Genomic DNA, 18,020 nt, shown 5'->3' with positions numbered 1-18,020 from the left:
ACTTTAGTTCCGCATGTTGAGGAGAAGGTGCTGTTACTTTTGTTCCTCATGTTGAGGAGAAGGTGCTGTTACTTTTGTTCCTCATGTTGAGGAGAAGGTGCTGTTACTTTTGTTCCTCATGTTGAGGAGAAGGTGCTTTTACTTTTGTTCCGCATGTTGAGGAGAAGGTGCTGTTACTTTTGTTCCTCATGTTGAGGAGAAGGTGCTGTTACTTTTGTTCCTCATGTTGAGGAGAAGGTGCTGTTACTTTAGTTCCGCATGTTGAGGAGAAGGTGCTGTTACTTTAGTTCCGCATGTTGAGGAGAAGGTGCTGTTACTTTTGTTCCTCATGTTGAGGAGAAGGTGCTGTTACTTTTGTTCCTCATGTTGAGGAGAAGGTGCTGTTACTTTAGTTCTTCATGTTGAGGAGAAGGTGCTGTTACTTTAGTTCTTCATGTTGAGGAGAAGGTGCTGTTACTTTAGTTCCTCATGAGGAGAAGGTGCTGTTACTTTAGTTCCTCATGTTGAGGAGAAGGTGCTGTTACTTTTGTTCCGCATGTTGAGGAGAAGGTGCTGTTACTTTAGTTCCTCATGTTGAGGAGAAGGTGCTGTTACTTTTGTTCCTCATGTTGAGGAGAAGGTGCTGTTACTTTAGTTCCTCATGTTGAGGAGAAGGTGCTGTTACTTTAGTTCCTCATGTTGAGGAGAAGGTGCTGTTACTTTTGTTCCTCATGTTGAGGAGAAGGTGCTGTTACTTTTGTTCCTCATGTTGAGGAGAAGGTGCTGTTACTTTTGTTCCTCATGTTGAGGAGAAGGTGCTGTTACTTTAGTTCTTCATGTTGAGGAGAAGGTGCTGTTACTTTTGTTCCTCATGTTGAGGAGAAGGTGCTGTTACTTTTGTTCCTCATGTTGAGGAGAAGGTGCTGTTACTTTTGTTCCACATGTTGAGGAGAAGGTGCTGTTACTTTTGTTCCTCATGTTGAGGAGAAGGTGCTGTTACTTTAGTTCTTCATGTTGAGGAGAAGGTGCTGTTACTTTTGTTCCTCATGTTGAGGAGAAGGTGCTGTTACTTTTGTTCCTCATGTTGAGGAGAAGGTGCTGTTACTTTAGTTCCGCATGTTGAGGAGAAGGTGCTGTTACTTTAGTTCCTCATGTTGAGGAGAAGGTGCTGTTACTTTTGGGACTTCTGCAATTTACGTTTTTTCCGCAATCGGCCAAAATGTCGGAGATTTTTCCCATTGACTTATAATGGGGCTGCCGCAAATCCATGCTTTTCTGCACTTTTTTCTGCATTTTCTGCCATTTCTGCACTTTGTGCAGGTTCAGCTTCTGCAACTTGTGGGTTTTGAGAAAAAATTGGCTTCTGCAGATTTCCAGTTTTTTTATACGAGAGTTTGAAATGTTTGCATTGGTGTGTATGGGGGAATCCAGCCAATGGGGAAACTCCAGGACTTTCAGCCATTTGTGCTTCAGCCAATCAAGCCCTGAGGCCATTTCAACAGTTTGACCAGTTTATGGAATATAAAAGTTTATGCAATATTAATAATTTATGCAAATTAACCACTTTATGCATTTTAAACCGTTTATGCAACTTAAGAGTTTATGCCATTTAGGATTTATGAATTTTAAAGAGTTTATGTAATTTACACAATTTATGCAAATTAATCCATTCATGCATTTTACCACTTTATGCAGTTTAAACAATTAATGCAACATGACATTTTATGCATTTTACCAGGTTATGCAAATCATATTATGCAAATTAAGCAATTTATTCAATTTGAACAGTTTATGCAATTTCTGCATTCGCTTCCCGCAATTCCGCAGTCAATCGCAATGGCAGCCATTGCATTTCTAGTTATTATTATTATTATTTTATTTTTTCTCTCAAACGTTCAAAGGGGTGTTCCACAGGGCTCTATACTGGGACCTTTACTCTTTAGGCTTTTTATAAAGGATTAGCCACATCTGTCCCGGTGTAAATCGCCAACTTTATGCGGACGATGCTGTTTTTTATGCCAAGTCACCGGAACAGCGGAGGTTCTGTCTGTGCGGCTGAGGTCAGTCAGGGTCAGGTCAGTCATTCATCAGCTGGTGCTAAATTTAACAAAAACTGTTTCAATGTGTTTTTCTATTAAAAGACGAAATGTAGAGCAACATTTTTTGATGACTTTGCAAAACAAAACTATAAAATCGGTAACAGATTTTAAATACCTTGGATTGGTCCTCGACCCCCAATTAAGATTTGACAAACATCTGAATAAAATATCGAAAACTATCCAAAGCAACTTAAATTATATTCCAAACCAGGCCCTCCTGTACATGACGCTGTGATATTCTCACATATATCATACATATATGTATGACATCATGGGCCCAGGCCACGCCCTCAGACACTAAATACATCAGGTCCTTATACGATAGAGCTGCAACTAACGATTATTCTGTAATCGATTAATGTATCGACTATTTTTGCGATTAGTCGATTAGTCGCTTGGCTGTGAAAGGTGTAGGAAAATTATTTTTTTTCCATTTTTTTATCACATGAAGCTAAAGTGGCTCCGCGTGAGGACGTGTTGATGGAGTAAACGTTAAGTAAATGTTTGTCGGAGGCTCTTTGCGCTAATTCTGCTACTGATCGGACGAGACACAAACAGATGAACATGAAATTTACAATGTACAAAGTACTACATACACTTACTATAAAAACAAAGTAGGTTTTCATCAAAAATACTAAATTTTCATGTAAGTTTTGCTCTATTTGAGTCTGTGTGAATCAGAAAACGATTAATGGATTACTAAAATAGTTGACCCTTTCAATAATCGATTAGTTGTCGATTAATCGATTAGTTGTTTCAGCCCTATTATATAATCAAACTCTAAAGATCATGGACAAGAAGCCGATCCGCTTTCATCACTGCAAAAGCGATTTATGTTTTCTCAAACTAACTTTCAAATGTCTCAATAATCTGCGCCTGAGCCTCAGTTCATTTGTACATCAGTAATAACATCAGTAATAACATCAGTAATAACATCAGTAATAACATCAGTAATAACATCAGTAATAACATCTGTAATAACTGCACACTTCCTCATCTGGTCAGAGCCTTTACATATAAAAGTGCAAAGTGATGGAACTCATGACGCTGAACTCAAAACCATGACTGAGTTTAAAATGTTCACGTCTCCAGTTAAGTCTGGGCTGAAAACGAAACAGAATTGTGCCCATTTGTAAATGTGTAAATAGCACTGAGTTTGTGTAGATGATTTACTGTATATTGTGTGCATATACGTACGTTTTTTAGATAAAATGATAATGTCGTGTAGAAAGGCCCAACCCGGGACTGGAGCTGAAAGTTAGCACCAGCTATAAACTCTTTTTGCATCAGTAACAAGTCTGTTTTGTGCTATGTTGACTTGCAATGTCCCTGTCAGATAAATAAATAAATGTATAAAATGTGGGTGAAGCCAAACGGGACACCATGTGCTGGGTTCAGGTGGGGGTGAAGGTAAAGGCAGTTGTTGCTCTGCCGTGCGTCTGTGACCTGCTGCTGCTGCTGCTGAAGCGTGTTTGATCAGATCCTCCCGGGGTCTCGTTACCGCGGCTGTGATGAAAACTGTCCGGACGTGGACGAGCTTCAGCCTCAGACTCTGACACGGACCTTTGTGCATCTGTAACTTCAGTTCTGGAGACGTAATGTCCGGCTCCGGCTCATGGACTAAACCCAAACTGACCCAGGGAGTGAACGGGAGTGAGAGAAGCAGAGAGAGGAGGCACTTCCAGGCACTTCGGCTTCCTGTCTTTTGCAGTACTTGGCTTGTTGCGCGGTGTGGCTATGCTAGTTCCTCTGACCTGAAGGTGTGAGCGCCTGGACTTCCTGTCTGTTTTCTTTTCCTGGAATAATAATCATATTTTCTAAAGATTACGTTGTGGGCGGTGAGTTCCCGGTAGACGATCATTTACTGTGTTCAAATCATGATGTAACGAGTTCAGAGGAGACGCCTGTGATCATGAAGGAGTGATAGTTTGTCTTGAAGCTAAAGGCTAACATGCTATGAAAAATATATATATAAAAAAGGCACTATTTCAAGTTGTGTAATGCATTAACCCCTTAACTCCCACCTGAACCGAGCACGTTTTCTCGACGAAAACAATGATGGAAATGTGGCAAAAATGTCACAAGAAATTGACGAAAAATTGACGAAAAATGACAAAAATGTGACAAAAAAATGACCAAAAAATTACAAAAATGTGACAAAAAAATGAAAAAAAATGTGATGATAAATTGACGAAAAGATGAAAAAAAAAAAATGACAAAAATTTAACAAAATGTGACAAGAAAATTACAAAAATGTTTTAAAAAATTGACAAAAAAGGACGAAAAATTGATGAAAAAGTGTTAAAAATGTCACAAGAATTGACAAAAAATTGAAGAAAAAATGACCAAAATGTGACAAAATGTGACAAAAATGCGATAGAAATTTGACCAAAAATGTGACAAAAAAATACAAAAATGTGATAAAAAATTGTCAAAAAAGGGACGAAAAATTGATGAAAAAATTACAAAAATGTGACACAAATGTGATAAAAAAATTGACGAAAAATGAAAAAAAAAAAAAAAATGTGACAAAAAATTAACAAAAAAGTTTCAAAAAGGAGTTAAATACTCAACAAAAAAATGATGGGAAAAAAAATCTGACGTGAGGAAAAAAAGATCCTTTCGGTTCAGGCGGGAGTTAAGAGGTTAAAGCAGCCTTTAGCTTCTCGTCTATGGAAATATTTCTACCAGGAACTCACTGGTCTGAGCTAATCTTAATGGAAATGAACACGAACAGGAAGTACTAGCGCCCACAGCTTCAGCTCAGAGGAACTAGCGTAGCCACATTGTGCAACAAGCCGATTGTACTTCCTGGAGGAGCTTCACAGCATCATGAGACTTGTCCTCCTGGTCAGGTGGAGCGCTGGCCCTCTGACCCTCTGACACTCAGTCTTCATCATGAGACTTGTCCTCCTGGTCAGGTGGAGCGCTGGCCTCTGACCCTCTGACACTCAGTCTTCATCATGAGACTTGTCCTCCTGGTCAGGTGGAGCGCTGGCCTCTGACACTCTGACACTCAGTCTTCATCATGAGACTTGTCCTCCTGGTCAGGTGGAGCGCTGGCCTCTGACCCTCTGACACTCAGTCTTCATCATGAGACTTGTCCTCCTGGTCAGGTGGAGCGCTGGCCTCTGACCCTCTGACAACTCAGTCTTCATCATGAGACTTGTCCTCCTGGTCAGGTGGAGCGCTGGCCTCTGACCCTCTGACACTCAGTCTTCATCATGAGACTTGTCCTCCTGGTCAGGTGGAGCGCTGGCCTCTGACCCTCTGACACTCAGTCTTCATCATGAGACTTGTCCTCCTGGTCAGGTGGAGCGCTGGCCTCTGACCTTCTGACACTCAGTCTTCATCATGAGACTTGTCCTCCTGGTCAGGTGGAGCGCTGGCCTCTGACCCTCTGACACTCAGTCTTCACAGCATCATGAGACTTGTCCTCCTGGTCAGGTGGAGCGCTGGCCTCTGACCCTCTGACACTCAGTCTTCATCATGAGACTTGTCCTCCTGCTCAGGTGGAGCGCTGGCCTCTGACCCTCTGACACTCAGTCTTCATCATGAGACTTGTCCTCCTGGTCAGGTGGAGCGCTGGCCTCTGACCCTCTGACACTCAGTCTTCATCATGAGACTTGTCCTCCTGGTCAGGTGGAGCGCTGGCCTCTGACCCTCTGACACTCAGTCTTCATCATGAGACTTGTCCTCCTGCTCAGGTGGAGCGCTGGCCTCTGACCCTCTGACACTCAGTCTTCATCATGAGACTTGTCCTCCTGGTCAGGTGGAGCGCTGGCCTCTGACACTCTGACACTCAGTCTTCATCATGAGACTTGTCCTCCTGGTCAGGTGGAGCGCTGGCCTCTGACCCTCTGACGCTCAGTCTTCACAGTATCATGAGACTTGTCCTCCTGGTCAGGTGGAGCGCTGGCCTCTGACACTCAGTCTTTATCATGAGACTTGTCCTCCTGCTCAGGTGGAGCGCTGGCCTCTGGGACCTCGGGGGCTCCTGTACGACCGCAGCTGGATGGTGGTGAACGGGAACGGAGTCTGTCTGAGCCAGAAAAGAGAAGCTCGACTCTGCCTCATCAAACCACGAGTCCAGCTGAGCAGCAACCGCCTGCAGCTGGAAGCCCCAGGTCAGAGGAGAAAGAGAATAAAGATAATGTTCTGTCTCAGGTCAACAAAAATGTGACAAAGATTCGACAAAAATGTGACAAAAATGTGACAAAAATGTGACAAAAATGTGACAAAAATTCAACAAAAATTCAACAAAAATGTGACAAAAATGTGACAAAAATGTGACAAAAATGTGACAAAAATTCAACAAAAATGTGACAAAAATTCAACAAAAATGTGACAAAAATGTGACAAAAATGTGACAAAAATGTGACAAAAATGTGACAAAAATGTGACAAAAATGTGACAAAAATGTGACAAAAATGTGACAAAAATGTGACAAAAATGTGACAAAAATTCAACAAAAATTCAACAAAAATTCAACAAAAATGTGACAAAAATGTGACAAAAATGTGACAAAAATGTGACAAAAATGTGACAAAAATGTGACAAAAATGTGACAAAAATGTGACAAAAATGTGACAAAAATGTGACAAAAATTCTACAAAAATTCTACAAAAATTCAACAAAAATTCAACAAAAATTCAACAAAAATTCAACAAAAATTCAACAAAAATTCAACAAAAATTCAACAAAAATTCAACAAAAATGGGACAAAAATGGGACAAAAATGGGACAAAAATGGGACAAAAATGGGACAAAAATGGGACAAAAATTCAACAAAAATTCAACAAAAATTCAACAAAAATTCAACAAAAATGTGGCAAAAATGAAAGAAAAAAAAGAAGGTCAGAGGGATAAAGATAATGTTCTGTCTCAGGTCAGAGGGATAAAGATAATGTTCTGTCTCAGGTCAGAGGATAAAGATAATGTTCTGTCTCAGGTCAGAGGATAAAGATAATAAAGATAATGTTCTGTCTCAGGTCAGAGGATAAAGATAATGTTCTGTCTCAGGTCAGAGGATAAAGATAATAAAGATAATGTTCTGTCTCAGGTCAGAAGAGAAATTCAACAAAAATGGGACAAAAATTCAACAAAAATGGGACAAAAATTCAACAAAAATGGGACAAAAATTCAACAAAAATTCAACAAAAATTCGAAAAAAATTCAACAAAAATTCAAAAAAAATTCAACAAAAATTCAAAAAAAATTCAAAAAAAATTCAAAAAAAATTTGACAAAAAATCAACAAAAATTTGACAAAAATTCAACAAAAATGTGACAAAAATTCAACAAAAATTCAACAAAAATGTGACAAAAATTCAACAAAAATTCAACAAAAATGTGACAAAAATTCAACAAAAATTCAACAAAAATGTGACAAAAATTCAACAAAAATTCAACAAAAATGTGACAAAAATTCAACAAAAAATCGACAAAAATGTGACAAAAATGTGACAAAAATGTGACAAAAATTCAACAAAAAATCAACAAAAATTCAACAAAAATTCAACAAAAATTCAACAAAAATTCAACAAAAATTCAACAAAAATTCAACAAAAATTCAACAAAAATTCAACAAAATATGACAAAAATTTGACAAAAATTCCACAAAAATTCAACAAAAATGTGACAAAAATTCAACAAAAATTCAACAAAAACGTGACAAAAATTCAACAAAAATGGGACAAAAATGTGACAAAAATTCAACGAAAATTCAACAAAAATTCAACAAAAATTCAACAAAAATGTGGCAAAAATGAAAGAAAAAAAAAAAGGTCAGAGGATAAAGATAATGTTCTGTCTCAGGTCAGAGGGATAAAGATAATGTTCTGTCTCAGGTCAGAGGGATAAAGATAATGTTCTGTCTCAGGTCAGAGGATAAAGATAATGTTCTGTCTCAGGTCAGAGGGATAAAGATAATGTTCTGTCTCAGGTCAGAGGATAAAGATAATGTTCTGTCTCAGGTCAGAGGGATAAAGATAATGTTCTGTCTCAGGTCAGAGGGATAAAGATAATGTTCTGTCTCAGGTCAGAGGGATAAAGATAATGTTCTGTCTCAGGTCAGAGGGATAAAGATAATGTTCTGTCTCAGGTCAGAGGATAAAGATAATGTTCTGTCTCAGGTCAGAGGGATAAAGATAATGTTCTGTCTCAGGTCAGAGGATAAAGATAATGTTCTGTCTCAGGTCAGAGGGATAAAGATAATGTTCTGTCTCAGGTCAGAGGGATAAAGATAATGTTCTGTCTCAGGTCAGAGGGATAAAGATAATGTTCTGTCTCAGGTCAGAGGGATAAAGATAATGTTCTGTCTCAGGTCAGAGGGATAAAGATAATGTTCTGTCTCAGGTCAGAGGGATAAAGATAATGTTCTGTCTCAGGTCAGAGGATAAAGATAATGTTCTGTCTCAGCCTCAGGTCAGAGGATAAAGATAATGTTCTGTCTCAGGTCAGAGGAGAAATTCGACAAAAATGTGACAAAAATGTGACAAAAATTAAACAAAAATTCAACAAAAATTCAACAAAAATTCAACAAAAATTCAACAAAAACGTGACAAAAATTCAACAAAAATTCAACAAAAACGTGACAAAAATTCAACAAAAATTCAACAAAAAAGTGACAAAAATTCAACAAAAATGGGACAAAAATTCAACAAAAATGGGACAAAAATTCAACAAAAATTCAACAAAAATTCAACAAAAAATCAACAAAAATTCAACAAAAATTCAACAAAAAATCAACAAAAACTCAACAAAAATGTGACAAAAATTCAACAAAAATTCAACAAAAACGTGACAAAAATTCAACAAAAATTCAACAAAAATTCAACAAAAAATCAACAAAAATTCAACAAAAATGTGACAAAAATTCTACAAAAATTCAACAAAAATTCAACAAAAATATGACAAAAATTCAACAAAAATGGAACAAAAATTCAACAAAAATGTGACAAAAATTCAACAAAAATGTGACAAAAATTCAACAAAAATTCAACAAAAATTCAACAAAAATTCAACAAAAATTCAATAAAAATTCAACAAAAATTCAACAAAAATTCAACAAAAATTCAACAAAAAAGTGACAAAAATTCAACAAAAATGGGACAAAAATTCAACAAAAATTCAACAAAAAATCAACAAAAATTCAACAAAAATTCAACAAAAATGTGACAAAAATTCAACAAAAATGTGACAAAAATTCAACAAAAATTCAACAAAAATGTGACAAAAAATCAACAAAAATTCAACAAAAATTCAACAAAAATGTGACAAAAATTCAACAAAAATATGACAAAAATTCAACAAAAATGTGACAAAAATTCAACAAAAATTCAACAAAAATGTGGCAAAAATGAAAGAAAAAAAAGGTCAGAGGATAAAGATAATGTTCTGTCTCAGGTCAGAGGAGAAATTCAACAAAAATTCAACAAAAATTCAACAAAAATTCAACAAAAATTCAACAAAAATGTGACAAAAATTCAACAAAAATTCAACAGAAATTCAACAAAAATTCAACAAAAATGTGACAAAAATTCAACAAAAATTCAACAAAAATGTGACAAAAATTCAACAAAAATTCAACAAAAACGTGACAAAAATTCAACAAAAATTCAACAAAAATGTGACCAAAATTCAACAAAAATTCAACAAAAATTCAACAAAAATTCAACAAAAATTCAACAAAAAATGTGACAAAAAATGTGACAAAAATTCAACAAAAATTCAACAAAAATTCAACAAAAATTCAACATAAATTCAACAAAAAATGTGACAAAAATTCAACAAAAATTCAACAAAAATTCAACAAAAATTCAATAAAAATTCAACAAAAATTCAACAAAAATTCAACAAAAATTCAACAAAAATGTGACAAAAATTCAACAAAAATTCAACAAAAATGTGACAAAAATTCAACAAAAATTCAACAAAAACGTGACAAAAATTCAACAAAAATTCAACAAAAATCCAACAAAAATTCAACAAAAATTCAACAAAAATTCAACAAAAATTCAACAAAAATTCAACAAAAATTCAACAAAAATTCAACAAAAACGTGACAAAAATTCAACAAAAATTCAACAAAAATTCAACAAAAATTCAACAAAAATTCAACAAAAATTCAACAAAAAATGTGACAAAAATTCAACAAAAATTCAACAAAAATGTGACAAAAATTCAACAAAAATTCAACAAAAATTCAACAAAAATTCAACAAAAATTCAACAAAAATGTGACAAAAATTCAACAAAAATTCAACAAAAATGTGACAAAAATTCAACAAAAATTCAACAAAAATCCAACAAAAATTCAACAAAAATTCAACAAAAATGTGACAAAAATGTGACAAAAATGTGACAAAAATTCAACAAAAATTCAACAAAAATTCAACAAAAATTCAACAAAAATTCAACAAAAAATGTGACAAAAATGTGACAAAAATTCAACAAAAATCCAACAAAAATTCAACAAAAATTCAACAAAAATTCAACAAAAATGTGACAAAAATTCAACAAAAATTCAACAAAAACGTGACAAAAATTCAACAAAAATTCAACAAAAATCCAACAAAAATTCAACAAAAATGTGACAAAAATTCAACAAAAATTCAACAAAAATTCAACAAAAATTCAACAAAAATGTGACAAAAATTCAACAAAAATTCAACAAAAATTCAACAAAAATTCAACAAAAATGTGACAAAAATTCAACAAAAATTCAACAAAAATGTGACAAAAATTCAACAAAAATTCAACAAAAACGTGACAAAAATTCAACAAAAATTCAACAAAAATGTGACAAAAATTCAACAAAAATTCAACAAAAACGTGACAAAAATCCAACAAAAATTCAACAAAAACGTGACAAAAATTCAACAAAAATTCAACAAAAATTCAACAAAAATTCAACAAAAAATGTGACAAAAATCCAACAAAAATCCAACAAAAATCCAACAAAAATCCAACAAAAATTCAACAAAAATTCAACAAAAATTCAACAAAAATTCAACAAAAATTCAACAAAAAATGTGACAAAAATTCAACAAAAATTCAACAAAAATCCAACAAAAATTCAACAAAAATTCAACAAAAATTCAACAAAAATTCAACAAAAATTTAACAAAAATGTGGCAAAAATGAAAGAAAAAAAAGGTCAGAGGGATAAAGATAATGTTCTGTCTCAGGTCAGAGGAGAAATTCAACAAAAATTCAACAAAAATTCAACAAAAACGTGACAAAAATTCAACAAAAATTCAACAAAAATTCAACAAAAATTCAACAAAAATTCAACAAAAATTCAACAAAAATTCAACAAAAATGTGACAAAAATTCAACAAAAATTCAACAAAAATTCAACAAAAATTCAACAAAAATTCAACAAAAATGTGACAAAATTCAACAAAAATTCAACAAAAATGTGACAAAAATTCAACAAAAATTCAACAAAAACGTGACAAAAATTCAACAAAAATTCAACAAAAATGTGACAAAAATTCAACAAAAATTCAACAAAAATCCAACAAAAATTCAACAAAAATTCAACAAAATGTGACAAAATGTGACAAAAATTCAACAAAAATTCAACAAAAATTCAACAAAAATTCAACAAAAATTCAACAAAAATTCAACAAAAAATGTGACAAAAATGTGACAAAAATTCAACAAAAATCCAACAAAAATTCAACAAAAATTCAACAAAAATTCAACAAAAATGTGACAAAAATTCAACAAAAATTCAACAAAAACGTGACAAAAATTCAACAAAAATTCAACAAAAATCCAACAAAAATTCAACAAAAATGTGACAAAAATTCAACAAAAATTCAACAAAAATGTGACAAAAATGTGACAAAAATATGACAAAAAATTGACATAAATTCAACAAAAAATGTGACAAAAATTCAACAAAAATTCAACAAAAATTCAACAAAAACGTGACAAAAATTCAACAAAAATTCAACAAAAATGTGACAAAAATTCAACAAAAATTCAACAAAAATTCAACAAAAATTCAACAAAAACGTGACAAAAATTCAACAAAAATTCAACAAAAATTCAACAAAAATTCAACAAAAATTCAACAAAAAATGTGACAAAAATTCAACAAAAATTCAACAAAAATTCAACAAAAATTCAACAAAAATTCAACAAAAATTCAACAAAAAATCGACAAAAATGTGGCAAAAATGAAAGGAAAAAAAAGAAGTTCAGTGGGATAAAGAGAATGTTCTGTCTCAGGTCAGAGGATAAAGATAATGTTCTGTCTCAGGTCAGAGGATAAAGATAATGTTCTGTCTCAGGTCAGAGGGATAAAGATAATGTTCTGTCTCAGGTCAGAGGGAGAAAGATAATGTTCTGTCTCAGGTCAGAGGAGAAAGATAATGTTCTGCCTCAGGTCAGAGGATAAAGATAATGTTCTGTCTCAGGTCAGAGGATAAAGATAATGTTCTGTCTCAGGTCAGAGGGATAAAGATAATGTTCTGTCTCAGGTCAGAGGATAAAGATAATGTTCTGTGTCAGGTCAGAGGGATAAAGATAATGTTCTGTCTCATGTCAGAGGAGAAATTAAAAAAAATGTGACAAAAATGTGACAAAAATGTGACAGAAATTCGACAAAAATGTGACAAAAATTCAACAAAAATTCAACAAAAATGTGACAAAAATTCAACAAAAATGTGACAAATATTCAACAAAAATTCAACAAAAATTTAACAAAAATTCAACAAAAATTCAACAAAAATTTAACAAAAATTCAACAAAAATTCAACAAAAATTTAACAAAAATGTGACAAAAATTCAACAAAAATTCAACAAAAATTTGACAAAAATTTGACAAAAAATTGACAAAAATGTGACAAAAATTTGACAAAAAATTGACAAAAATTTAACAAAAATTCAACAAAAATTCAACAAAAATTTAACAAAAATTCAACAAAAATTCAACAAAAATTTAACAAAAATTTAACAAAAATTCAACAAAAATTCAACAAAAATTCAACAAAAATTTGACAAAAAATTGACAAAAATTCAACAAAAATTCAACAAAAATTCAACAAAAATTCAACAAAAATTCAACAAAAATTCAACAAAAATTCAACAAAAATGTGACAAAATTTCAACAAAAATTCAACAAAAATTCAACAAAAATGTGACAAAAATTCAACAAAAATGTGACAAAAATTCAACAAAAATTTAACAAAAATGTGACAAAAATTCAACAAAAATGTGACAAAAATTCAACAAAAATTTAACAAAAATGTGACAAAAATTCAACAAAAATGTGACAAAAATTCAACAAAAATTTAACAAAAATGTGACAAAAATTCAACAAAAATGTGACAAAAAATCAACAAAAATTCAACAAAAATGTGACAAAAATTCAACAAAAATGTGACAAAAATTCAACAAAAATTCAACAAAAATTCAACAAAAATGTGGCAAAAATGAAAGAAAAAAAAGAAGGTCAGAGGGATAAAGATAATGTTCTGTCTCAGGTCAGAGGGATAAAGATAATGTTCTGTCTCAGGTCAGAGGGATAAAGAGAATGTTGACCCTGATGTGAGAGAGGAGAGTGAGCCAGCTGTGAGTCTTGCCCGGATACCTCTGTGATGTGGTGCTGAAGCTCCTCTTTGTGCCTCAGGGATGGATAGCGTGTCGGTGCCGCTGGAGCCTGAAGCTCCTCCTCAGGTCTGTCTGAGTAAAGTGTGCGGCGACAGGTGAGTGACATCACACTCATGACCCGGGTTTCTCTCCATCTTTATTCTGTTTTTAATTCCCGTTCATGTAAAGTCCTCGAGTGTCGACAGTTTATTATTAAAACCCTCGGCCATTAAGAGTTTACCTTTCCAAAACCCCGCCCCCAAACGCTCATTCAATCAAACTTTATTTATTAAGCGCTTTTCATACCGAATGAGACGTCACCAAGAGGGAGCATATACAGATTAAAAAGTACTGGGCCTAAAATCGAACCCTGGGGCACACCACATGTGATTTTATGGACCTTAGAGGAGCAGGTATCCACACTCACCATGAACGTCCTGTCTGTGAGGGAGGAAGTAAACCATTTGTGTCCAGCACCAGAGAGGCCGAATAGTGTTAAAAGAATAGTGTGGTCGACTGTATCAAAGGCTCAGATCCAGAAGAACCAACACTGTGACCGTCTGTGAGTCATCATTTAATCTAAAATTGTTTAAAATCTTTAAAAGGGCGGTCTCAGTGCTGTGGTTCACCCTAAAGCCGGACTGGAATTTCTCAAGGACATTTTGTGCAGTAATAAAATCATTAAGTTGGATAAAGATTTTGCTTAAAAATGGTAATTCGGATACTGGTCTAAAATTGTTAAAATCATTAAAATCCAAATTGCTCTTCTTCAGCAGGGGCCTCACCACCGCCCCTTTAAGACCCACGTCTGAAGAGAGCAGTTCATCATGTTTAGAAGCTCGTCTCTAAAAGATCCATAAAATGTTTTAAAAAACGGCGTTGGGGCCTGGTCTAAAGGACATGTGGTGGGCCTCACTGAGGAGAAAACTTTATCAAACATCTCAGCTTTAACCAGGACAAAACTGTCCAGTGTTTCCTCTGGAACAAGGAGACCATCAGATGTATTTAGAGCCGTGTTACTTTGGGCAGATAAAATATTACATCTGATAGTGTCTCTTTCCTCTGAAGTGTCTGCAAACTCCTCACAGTCTGTGGGGTTAAAGGAGTTTTGTTTAAATTAGGCTTTAAAACATTTTCTGTCGTTGAGAATAAGACTTTTGGGTTATTTTTATGATCGGTGATTATTGTGGAAAAGAATTTGTTTCTTGCGTTTCTTATTGCTGTATTGCAGGTCTTTTGGGCACGGAATATTTGATAATTTATGGTTATTTTCCTTTTCCTCCATCTCCTCTCGGCCGTCCTGCAATTTCTCTTCAGTTTTTTTTAGCTCCTCGTGTCTCCAGGGGGAGGAGTTTAGGATTAATCTTTTTAAGTTTGAACGGAGCAGCTGCATCGAGGGCAGTGAGTAGTTTATAAAGATACAGTAGTATAAATGTTCCTGTGTTTGGTATAAAGACACAGTAGTATAAATGTTCCTGTGTTTGGTATAAAGACACAGTAGTATAAATGTTCCTGTGTTTGTGGTATAAAGATACAGTAGTATAAATGTTCCTGTGTTTGGTATAAAGATACAGTAGTATAAATGTTCCTGTGTTTGGTATAAAGACACAGTAGTATAAATGTTCCTGTGTTTGGTATAAAGACACAGTAGTATAAATGTTCCTGTGTTTGTGGTATAAAGATACAGTAGTATAAATGTTCCTGTGTTTGGTATAAAGATACAGTAGTATAAATGTTCCTGTGTTTGGTATAAAGATACAGTAGTATAAATGTTCCTGTGTTTGGTATAAAGATACAGTAGTATAAATGTTCCTGTGTTTGTGGTATAAAGACACAGTAGTATAAATGTTCCTGTGTTTGTGGTATAAAGACACAGTAGTATAAATGTTCCTGTGTTTGTGGTATAAAGACACAGTAGTATAAATGTTCCTGTGTTTGGTATAAAGACACAGTAGTATAAATGTTCCTGTGTTTGTGGTATAAAGACACAGTAGTATAAATGTTCCTGTGTTTGTGGTATAAAGACACAGTAGTATAAATGTTCCTGTGTTTCTGGTATAAAGACACAGTAGTATAAATGTTCCTGTGTTTGGTATAAAGATACAGTAGTATAAATGTTCCTGTGTTTGTGGTATAAAGACACAGTAGTATAAATGTTCCTGTGTTTGGTATAAAGACACAGTAGTATAAATGTTCCTGTGTTTGGTATAAAGACACAGTAGTATAAATGTTCCTGTGTTTGTGGTATAAAGACACAGTAGTATAAATGTTCCTGTGTTTGTGGTATAAAGATACAGTAGTATAAATGTTCCTGTGTTTGGTATAAAGACACAGTAGTATAAATGTTCCTGTGTTTGTGGTATAAAGACACAGTAGTATAAATGTTCCTGTGTTTGTGGTATAAAGACACAGTAGTATAAATGTTCCTGTGTTTGTGGTATAAAGACACAGTAGTATAAATGTTCCTGTGTTTGTGGTATAAAGATACAGTAGTATAAATGTGCTGCAGCTCCGTCTCCTTCCTCCTCGTCCCTCGTCTGTTTTTCCTGTTATTTCCTGTTATTTTCTGGCGGATAAGCAGCAGCGTCTGATAAGAATCGGCTCCGACACGCGCAGCATGTCGTGTCGGTGTCTGGGTCAGACGCTGCAGATTTCCCCCGGGGGCGCTGTATGAAAATAATCCGTGGTGTTGTTTTCCTTTCGGAGGGTGGAGACGCTGGACTGCGGGGACGGCGCGGCGGCCTGGCTCTGCCGGTTCCTCGGGCAGACGAGCCGCCTGATCAGGCTCAGTCCGGATTCCACTCGAGGCGCGAGGAAGCGGCCCGGAGGAGGTGAGCGTCGTCTGCAGGGAAGCGAGCGGCCTGTGGGGGAAAACAAGGCCTTTCCCAGACAATGTGAGGCCATGTGTGAGTCACAGGGTTATTCTGACCACGAGTCTGAGAAACATCACAGGCATCAGGGACTTAGTGACCGGCTGTGAAGCACCTTCAACCCCTTAACTCCCAGCACATCTTCTCCAGTTTGGCTTTACCCCAGTCCAAAAGCTTCTGGGAAAAAGCAACAAAACAATGATGAAATGTGACAAAAATGTGAGAAAAAATTGATGAAAAAGTTGCAAAAATGTCACAAAAAATGGACAAAAAAATGTCGGAAAAATGACAAAAAAAGACAAAATGTGACAAAAAAATGACCAAAAAATGTATTAAAAAATTACTAAAAAATAACAGAAATGTGACAAAAAATGACGAAAAAAATACCAAAAAAAATGATAAAAAATGAAAAAAATGTATAAAAAAAACTATTGACGAAAAAATGACAAAAAAATGACCAAAAAAATGACAAAAATGTGACAAAAATGTGACAAAAAAATGACAAAAATGTGACAAAAAATGACAAAAAATGACAAAAAATGACAAAAATGACAAAAAATGTGACAAAAAATGACAAAAATGTGACAAAAAATGACAAAAAATGACAAAAAATGACAAAAAATGACAAAAAATGTGACAAAAAATGTGACAAAAAATGTGACAAAAAATGTGACAAAAATGTGACAAAAAATGACAAAAAATGACAAAAATGTGACAAAAAATGACAAAAAATGACAAAAAATGACAAAAAATGACAAAAAAATGACAAAAAATGACAAAAAATGACAGAAAATGTGACAAAAAATGACAGAAAATGTGACAAAAAATGACAAAAAAATGACAAAAAATGACAGAAAATGTGAAAAAATGTGACAAAAAATGTGACAAAAAATGTGACAAAAATGTGACAAAAAATGACAAAAAATGACAAAAATGTGACAAAAAATGACAAAAAATGACAAAAAATGACAAAAAATGACAAAAAATGACAAAAAATGACAGAAAATGTGACAAAAAATGACAAAAAATGACAAAAATGTGACAAAAAATGACAAAAAATGACAAAAAATGACAAAAAATGACAAAAAAATGACAAAAAATGACAAAAAATGACAGAAAATGTGACAAAAAATGACAGAAAATGTGACAAAAAATGACAAAAAAATGACAAAAAATGACAGAAAATGTGAAAAAATGTGACAAAAAATGTGACAAAAAATGTGACAAAAATGTGACAAAAAATGACAAAAAATGACAAAAAATGACAAAAAAATGACAAAAAATGACAGAAAATGTGACAAAAAATGACAAAAAATAACAAAAAAATGACAAAAAATGACAGAAAATGTGACAAAAAATGACAAAAAATGACAAAAAATGACAAAAATGTGACAAAAAATGACAGAAAATGACAAAAAATGACAGAAAATTGACAAAAAATGACAAAAAAATGACAGAAAATGACAG

At 33.8% G+C, this 18,020-nt stretch overlaps 1 protein-coding gene across 1 annotated transcript in view; it reads left to right on the top strand.

Moving 5' to 3' along the window:
* mocos (molybdenum cofactor sulfurase) overlaps window positions 1-18,020 on the top strand; it is a gene marked incomplete at both ends in the record, with an annotated part of 62,386 nt that overhangs the window by 17,490 nt on the left and 26,876 nt on the right. The window contains 3 exons of the mRNA XM_079568405.1: window positions 6,043-6,205; window positions 13,724-13,799; window positions 16,390-16,589. Of these exons, the coding sequence (XP_079424531.1) occupies window positions 6,043-6,205; window positions 13,724-13,799; window positions 16,390-16,589 (439 nt within the window). The remainder of the gene's footprint in view (window positions 1-6,042; window positions 6,206-13,723; window positions 13,800-16,389; window positions 16,590-18,020) is intronic.

The sequence above is a fragment of the Gobius niger genome (genome assembly GCF_951799975.1).
Source record: "Gobius niger genome assembly, chromosome: 12".
Taxonomy (NCBI): domain Eukaryota; kingdom Metazoa; phylum Chordata; class Actinopteri; order Gobiiformes; family Gobiidae; genus Gobius; species Gobius niger.
The sequence above is the reverse complement of the archived record's forward strand: the minus strand, read 5'-3'. Positions and strand labels throughout refer to the sequence as shown.